Here is a 9,115-nt window from a genome sequence, read left to right as displayed (position 1 = left end):
TTCTTCCATACGTAGTCAATGCTTCCATTACTTGTTCCTCTTTCCTATCAACATTCTTTTCTTTTTTTCCTTCTTTGCTTCTCTACATATACTCACTTCTTTCTTTCTCACTGCCAATAACATTTTTTAAAGCATAACTTCCTATGCCCCATTCTTCCTTCCTTCTTCCTTCCTGTCGCCAATCAAAATCCAGCCATGTCCAAGAAAACAAATCTACTTTACATTCGTTTGCTCTTGTTCCAGTCAAATTCACTTCAGTAGGATTTCATCCTCAGTAACATTAACAGAAATCCTGAAATGTCATTTTAAACATTTAATCTCTATTGGAATTAATACTGCTGAGCTATGTGGAGTAAAACACAGAAATGTTCTGCTATACTCTGACTCTCAGTCACACTTAACTGATGTTTTAGTAAGTGGCTTAATGGATCTACTACGTATATGGTGCAGCACTGACAACACTGACAGCACTCTGATATTCACTTCATGTTTGAACAAGACTTGAGCACACAGTGATGCCTACGCCATCAGGTCACAGAGATGTCCTTCACATCCAAACCACAGCCAGCGTATGGCATAAGTAACACATAGTGGAAATGACCTCTATGACTGCTCATTTAAACACCTGCCCACTACAGAAAACAGTATGGACATATAAAGGGCTCAAACAACTCTCATCCAGCACATTCTGTTAGAAAGTTCAATACTAGTACATGCACTAGTATAAGATGCCCTGCCATTACTGAGTTTTTGCTATTTTTGTCTGTCAAGTTCTTATCCTCCATAATTTAGCCATGCTAAAGAGATGATTTGCTGTATAAATTACTTTCAGTAAAGGAAAGGCATGCTTGGTGTGTGCATTGCCGTGACGGGAATGTAATCTGACAGGATGTGTCAGCGAAGCTCCGTTATTAACAAGACAGACATAATGTCTGTCTTGTTAATAACGGAGCTTCTTCCAGATTGTCAATGTTTGTAGGCTGATATGAGCGTTCTGATGAAACTTTGCAAAATGTTGTCTCCCTGCTGCTGAGCTGTGGACTATCTCTGAATTAAATGTTTGAGAAGCAGAAAGTGGTTAAAAACTTTGATTGCTTTGAACCGATCCAATAAACACAGGTTGACAACACAGATTACGTACAGATGTCTGTCAAAATGCAATCTATGCAGGTTTGTTGTGCATTCAAGTAGAGGTCATTTTAAATATTTAAAAGTAAACGCAAATCTGTATTGCTAATATACCCTGGCATGTACACATAAATGAAGGTCAGGTTGAGATGTATTACTTCTACAATTAGTTTGAAATGTTGTTATCCCACAAGATTTTAACACACAGCGTCATTCATAAGTGCTACAATCCCACAGCCAGATGTGGTTTTGACTGAACTCTTACTGTTTTGGTTCAAACCGAAATGCAGTCGTAGCATCATTAAAAGCATATCATTACACAGAAAGCTGATTCATTCAGTACTCTGCTGTGGCATTTAAAAATGTTGATAATTCACTGACAAACCAATATGTGATACATCACTAGTCATGAGGACAAACTCTACTTAACATTTAGATTGGTACAGTATAGTGGCGTTCTCCCTGTTTGGCAAACCGAAACTCATAACGAGCACTTTATTTAACAAACTGTAAATATCACCCAATCTCTAAATGTGTTGTAGTAATTAAACATGGATAGATATACTGTTTCATAATATTAAGGGAAACGTTATAATGACTTTCAGTTCAACAGAAACAGCTACGACTAATTTGCCGTTATCCAGGCAGCTTTGGAACACATTATCATTCTTACTTTTCCCATCGTTCTCTCAAGTAACACCCAAGAGGAGTCTCAACGCCTTGCAGTCACATTTTTATAAACATAAACTGCTTCACTCTAGAGAATACATTTTGTTTTATTACACCAATATAATAACGTTTTGTATTTTGTGGATATTTGACTTTTTGTCTGGTTGGAGCAGCAGATATGACAGTGAGCTGAGTTGTATGTATGTCTGCAGTAGCTTAATTTAAATGGAGCCAATTACCTTCGTGGCTCTGACTGATCCATGAAAGGAACAACTTAATCAGGGAGCAGAGAAAAGTAAAAACCCTAAAAACCCTGCTTATTTTATACTCTGGGAAGATTCAAAGCAATTTAAATGACTTCAAACAACAAGACATCGTGCATCCCACCGGGCACTCTATAATTAACCTTCTCTACCTTGCTTGTCTGTGTGATATCATATACTTCAGACAGTGGTTGATAATGATGGTGATTCAAATTGCACCATTAAGAGGTTTCAACTCTGGATGATAGCGTACTGAAAGCAGAAGAGCTGCACAATATGAACTAGGAAATATTCTGCTCAGTTTCATCTCTGGGCCTGATTTGTCTACACAGCTGCAGTCAGGCATTCTTCTGTCTTGGGTTGGTTTGGTGTTGCTGTCTTCTTCCCTCCCCAGTAAAGACATACTGGTCTGTACTGGGCTCCACCTGGCACCTGTAATCAGTCAAACATGTTCTCATATTTACCCAGGTCAGTACCGCTACAGTAAATGTAGAATTCTATACCAATAGGTTTGAAGAGGGGCACATACTTAAAACTCAGTACTTTCTTTGTAAATGATAGTATTTATTTTTTTTGTGCCTTTCCTCTGCTTTCAATAAAAACAAACATTTAAGAATGGTCGTGATATGTTAAAACAAATGAACTGAATCATCTTCTGTAAAACAAAAAAGTTTTAGAAGTTAGAATTTACCTGGAATCGTCTTCTTCCATAAATCGCCCCTACCTGTAACCTCCACCCCCAGTTCCACGTGTCATAGTGTCGTACCGCAGTCCACGAAGGGGAGGGGTAGGAGATGGGGGCACATCCTGCCGCAGGGGCCCCCTCTGTTGAGAGCTGCGGGCAGAACAAAAGGTTTCGATTAAACAGTGGGGCAATAGAAGGAGACAAAGCAAGTCGAGCACGATAAAAGTATTTGTAGGAAGGAGATACTTGTGTCACAACACAGGAAGGGATTTCAGTCTGTATAATCAATAAAGAGCTAAAACATTACCACAAATTTAAGAGATGCAGTCCCGGATGAAGAGATTACCTTGGATGGGGGTAGTAGCCAGGGTCGATGCCTCGAGGGTCTCCTGGCCGTGGGTATGGCTGGCCAGGTGGGTAACTAGAGTAAGATGGGCCAGACTGGGAGTTGGGGTTGGGGTAGGACGGGGACTGTGGGTATCCATGTTGGGCAGGTGGAGGTCCGGGGTAATGACCTGACCATGGCTGCATGGGGTAATCAGCTGGATCCGGCGGACCTCGTCTGGAAAAGACAACAGCACAGTTTTGAAACCAAGAAATGTGACAACCAGGTTTATTTTAATTGCTACTTGGCATCACATAAAAACATTAATTTAGTGTGAAAAGTGCAAAATAACAGAATGTTTATACATTCATTCCAAGTTCAGTAATTGCAATGTGAAAATGTTATTTGATAGACTATAGCTTTATATCTGAGATGGTTCTCAGTCATCCATGTCATGGTATGTCAAAAAAACAAAAAAACAAAAACAAAGGTGAAACAACAGCAGCTGGACTTTTTGGGTTTCTTAAAGACATTTTATCACTTATGCAAGCCGCTTCTTCAGGTCTAAATTACTTTTGGGGAGTTTAGATTTGTATTAGGAATACATAGGAAGGTGGTGCCGACCCGACTATATCAATGGGACACAAGCCATGGTAATTTGTTATTATTTCAATTTCTACAAGAAAAGTGCCAGCAACATCGCTACGTGAACCATTAAAAATGACAATGTTCTAAAAGGCAATCAGAGGAATAAACATAATTGGCCCACATGACACCAGAACAGAATGGCACTCTTAACCTCCCACTCTGCCTGAAATCACTCACAATAAAACAAATAATCAACCCACCGCTGGCACTATCAACACTGTGTTAAAGTTTGTTGTCTTTGTTTGGTTTGTAATGTACTTTTAACAAGAAACTACCAGCAAATGTTAAGGCCACCCTTGTTTATCTGGTCAATCTGTTGACTAAAGCTGAAATATTCATGAAAACCTGCCGGAATCTATTTGTTATGGACTCCAGAGAAAAGCAAAAGAGAGGGAGAAGCACACACATGGAGCAGCTCATCCCAGCCAAAGATCACATAGCAACAGAATATAAGTGACATGTGACAGTTTTAAGTAGGCTAGGGCTCAGTTAACGCAAGCAAAAACCTGCGCACAGCAGTGGTAATTCAGTCTAGTCCTGTTAATAGATACTGATGTCTTGTGCCCAGTGGAGAGCAAGTACACAAACATGGGTCATCCACATAGCAAACATTATGAGGTATTAGATTTTATCTCTCCGTCTTTCTGTCTCTTTCATTTGTCTGCATTTTTTCAGTCACACTCTCTCAATCTACCCATTTACCCCACTTTCATCCTTTCTTCCATTCATTTAATTCTACTTTAGCCTCATTCCATCAAGTTGAGTATGCAAGTGGGTTCATGCTTGTTTGTATTTCTACATACATGTCAGACTAAAACATCATCTATAATATAATTCTGTCTAAATGTATCAAATATTGTCTTAATATGCTACAACACCATCCATATTTAAGCATGCATTGGAGTTAAAATGTGTTCAGAGCAGAATCGTGTTACTCTCAATGAGTGTTATGCATAGTTGAGTGGGAGGGGTTCCATACCATCCAACCAGTCACATAGCTGACCTGTTGGCCATTGCCAACAAATAATGTTAATGTGCACTAAAGTATGGAGTCAGACAGTCTGAATCAAACAGATTAGTTTATGAATACTTGTAAATAGACACACACAGAGTGCTGGTGGTCTCCATGCTGACGCCTGTGCTTGTCAATTTGGGTGGTCAGGAGTGGAAAGTGTCTTACTAACTACATGCCTGTCATGTTTGGGATGTCTGCTTCTGCCCGTCCTGGCTCCATATGCACTGTTTATGTGTGTGTACACACTACATTTCTGCTTCTCTGTCAGCTTATCTGTCAACTGATGTGTCACCTGCTAGTTTCTGACTTATTCTCACTGATTGTGAGTCACTCTGGGTAAGCGTATCAGCTACATCTCTCAAATGTCTCTTTTCCCGATAGCCACAGCCGTTTAGTCTGCTCTTCTGCTGGAAAGCCAACCAACATGTCGGTCTGCCAGCTGCCCTGTCTGTCCATGTCTATGTCTCTTTCTCTTTTTAGACATTTTATGACTACAAGGCTGTCTGCCAGCCAATGTGCAGAGCTCGCTATCCTCCTCTGAGCCTGTAGTATACCTGTCCCCATATCAGTCAGTCAAACTGTCACTTAGCATTTGCCCCCTGGACACGATAATGTCACAGAGGCAGAGATAAGAGCTGTGGAGAGGTGCTGGGGAGGTGAAGAGGGCAGGGGGGGGAGGGAGAGAGAGAGAGAGAGAGAGAGAGAGACAGATAAGAGGGCAGGGAAGGGAGCGAGAGAGAGACAGATAAGAGGGAGAGTAACAGGGGAGAAAAAGCAAAGTGGAGTGGATGGTAAGAGGGAGATGAAACGAATGAATGAGAAGAAGGTATGCAGCAGGTAAAAAGACATCACCTATAAGATTCATCGATAATTAAGAGTCATCAGCAGCTACTGCAAAACAAGGCCTTACATGATCTATTATCTGATTATACTGTATGTTACAGGCTTTCAATCACTTTGTCAAATTAAAATACTCAATTTCACTTTTTATCAGTAACTGTCTCTGTATCAGCAAATACCAAGCCTGCAAATGGAGACAAAATTAGATAAAGGAAAAGAGCCACTGGAGATAAGTTAAAGGGGGAAAAGAGGAAAAAATCTAGAGAGGAAGGGTTGTAACACATTAACATATTAAGGGCAGCTGTGTACTTCAAACAATCGTGAGTGAATCTGAGCAGATCATGTTGGAGTTGGTGCCAATTACTGTTTAATAACAGTTACATTTACTGAAATAACTGCAACTCAGCACAGACAACAGACGTCGGTGGAGATGAGAGTGTGTGCCAGCACTGAATTAAAGACAGAAGGAGGGTGTATTTCTAGTGCTTGTCTGACCAATGAACGACCATAACCAAGCAGACCAATACTGCTGCATCAGTGTGTAGTTATATTTCTTGGGAGGGGCACGTTAAACCAGAGTGAAGGTTAGAGGGCTACAGCTCACATTCAACGATTTAATGAAGTATAAACCACTGGTACTCTGGGTGTCCAGTGGGAAAACATCTGGGAAATACTGAAGAATGATTGGCTCTCAGGAAGGAGTGGGATTTGTTTGAATTTTTTTATTATTATTATTATTTTTTTTTTTTAATTTAGGTGAATATATAATAGACACAATTTATTTTAAAAAATAATTTGTAAAATAAGATTTAGGAGCTTTCTATTTGCCATTTAAAGATTAACCGATTGCTTTAATGAAACAAACTGACAGGCTAATTGATAATAAAAATAACCATTACAGCCCTACTGTTTTATGAGAGTTTCCATATTGGGAATGCCGCAGAAATCCAGTGGTAATCTTTGGAGAATCCACTGTAAATCCGGTGGCGAGTTTGGAATTCTCCCTCCAGGAACCCGGTCAGCATTGCACAGCAGCTGGGGATTACGGGGTAATGTGGATGGAACCCATTACTGGCATGCACACACATACACAGAGACAAGCGTGCAGTATGCGAACTAAAACACTTATGTAGACAAACACACTGAGAACACTTTGCATAAACACGCAAAGGAGAACATACACACACTGCTTAAATGTAGAGCTAGCTCATAATCACACCCTCCCAAACACCACGTACTCTGGAGGAGGCAAATTGGCACACAGCTGGAGAGGAGTTAAGACCAAATGAGAAGGCTGGTGGTCTGTGTGTGTGTGTGTGTGTGTGTGTGTCTGTGTGTGTGTGAAAAAGACAGAGAGAAAGATAGAATGAGAGAAACAGATGTAATGAATGAGAACAGCTTCCTGGCTCATGCAACAACTAGTTTAACATAATTGAGAGAGTCATCAAACCAGAAGGAAAAAAAATTGAAAACAGTCCAAGTGGAACAGAAAAGCCGTTGAGGACTCTCGGTTTTAAATGAAACTCAACTGTGTAATACCTGTTTAGGGATGACTTCCTTAATGCTGATAGCTATGTAGAGAGCACACTCAGAGTACACAGGTCAGATATTGGAAAGGATAATTGGAAGGATTTCTCTCCAGGTTTGACAGTAATTGAGAGTAATGTGAGCCTCTCTAATTCCCTGGTATTTAGGAGATTTCTGATGGATTTCAGAGGAAACAAGGACTTGTTATATGTCCCCTGCACCTGCCGCTCTCTCTCATAAACACACACACTTTCACTTACTCTTTCTGAAGGGCTGCATACAGCTGTTATACTAGTGGAAAGAAAGACACACACACACACAAATTTACTTCGACATACACAGCCATCAATCGGCCCAGCCTGTCTCGGAGCAACACAAATACCTTAAAGAAAGAGAGACAAAACATAGCGCGGTGACACTGCACATTAAAAAGACTCCTGAGAGCCAATGACGTCGCAGATGGATTGTTTCAATATAACCAAACACTAAAGCACAAACAGCACCGCTTCAGCACGAAAAGTTACAGATGGGAGAGGGTTATAGAAGGTGACAAAAAAATAGGGTGAGTGAAGGGTAAAGAGTGATATTTAAAGTGAGTAAAAGAGGAGCAAAGGGAAGAAGAGGAAATGAACTAGTGCAACTTTAATCCAGTTATTACTTTATGAGTCTTCGCTGAGCTGAATCCTCACCTTGTGTTGATATCCACTTAAAAATGGTTTTAGATTTAAAGTCGGGAAAGCATTTCATATATTCAAATTGCATTCAACAGTGTCAGATTCTTTGTCAATGAGCGTCGTGATATTTTGACAGTCTGGTAATAAAACTGATTAATAGCGCAAATTGTTCCATGACTGCTGTCGTAATGTTGTTTTCTGAGCCACAGTGAAAATGGAGCTTGCCGTGATATAATGTCCCTGGAGTTCAACTAACTTTAACTTAGTTTCATCTTCCTAATGTGATACTTCATTATGAAGCTTTAATCACAGAGACGCTCAGTCCAAACAATGAGGCAATAAAAGCTTAAGTGGGAAATAATGAAGGGTGGAGATATAGCTTATTATTATCTAAGGAAGAGTGGGAAAAGGCAGCTAAGTCTATTTGTTGGGAGACTGTACTGGAATTAAACAAGGATAAAAAAAAAAAAAAAAACTGCTTCACATTATGAGGTTTTTGCAGACTAATTTTAATATGGCTTTAACCTGTTTAGTGAACTCTATGAGGCTTAGTACACCCATATACTGTAAATTAAACCATCAAGTAAGTAGCCAGTGGGAAGGTGCATTGTCTTTGCTGGTTGTCTTAAAATAGTTTTGTCAAGCAAAACACTGGCTGATGTAGCATTAAGCGTGTGTAGATTGAACCCAGCATTGATTTAACCCTGCAGTGAAACATTGAGACAAATACGCCTTTGTCATTAAAGCTATGCTCAGACATAGGCGTTATTAACTACGTAGTGGTGCTGTTGATGTAGCTTTAAATTGTCTTGTTCCAAGAGGTTTCTTCTAGCTTTACCAGTACAGAAACCTCACCCTTTAGTACAGTCTGTCCATGTACTGTTGTTTTACATGTTGTGCACCGTCATAATCTGCTATTGGCAGTGTGCATTTGCTTTGAACATAACTGTTGACCCACCACGTCACAAGATGTTAAAAATCATAATGGAAATAGAAATGGAAAGGACATAACACGTGTTGCACTTGTGTAACTGATTCTGATCAGATTTACTATGACTAGATGTAAGACCGACAAGAACTCTTGACCTTGTCTGATGGATCTGCTAAAAATCTAAGTGTCTTGCAACTACTAGTGTCCTTTCATAAAGATGTTCCATATCAACATCTAGCAAATGTTTGTGACTTTAGGCAGAACCTCAGAGCAATAAATTAGCACTTTAAAAGATTAAATTAGTTTCATGAAATCAGCTTTTGCTCATTAATATGTACATTTATGCTGCCAAGAGCTTGAAAATCCAGTTATATCACCTTAGGGAGGTCCTGGGATGTGATTATGGACGT

At 39.8% G+C, this 9,115-nt stretch overlaps 1 protein-coding gene across 3 annotated transcripts in view; it reads right to left on the bottom strand.

The window, feature by feature from the left end:
• Positions 1–930: 930 nt before the first annotated feature.
• pard3bb (par-3 family cell polarity regulator beta b) overlaps positions 931–9,115 on the bottom strand; it is a 250,350-nt gene continuing 242,165 nt past the window's right edge. For 2 of the 3 annotated variants that reach the window (XM_084544174.1, XM_084544175.1), the window contains exons 24-26: positions 3,092–3,307; positions 2,785–2,895; positions 931–2,492 (exon numbers count right to left, since the gene is read on the bottom strand). In XM_084544174.1, the coding sequence (XP_084400300.1) occupies positions 2,399–2,492; positions 2,785–2,895; positions 3,092–3,307 (421 nt within the window). In that variant the 3' untranslated portion in view covers positions 931–2,398. Of the gene's footprint in view, positions 2,493–2,751; positions 2,896–3,091; positions 3,308–9,115 lie in introns of all 3 variants that reach the window. The other variant, XM_084544176.1, reaches the window with a different exon arrangement.

Source organism: Chelon labrosus, assembly GCF_963514085.1.
Source record: "Chelon labrosus genome assembly, chromosome: 5".
In the NCBI taxonomy this organism is placed as follows: domain Eukaryota; kingdom Metazoa; phylum Chordata; class Actinopteri; order Mugiliformes; family Mugilidae; genus Chelon; species Chelon labrosus.
Note: the sequence above shows the minus strand (reverse complement) of the source record. Positions and strands in the feature narration are given on the sequence as shown.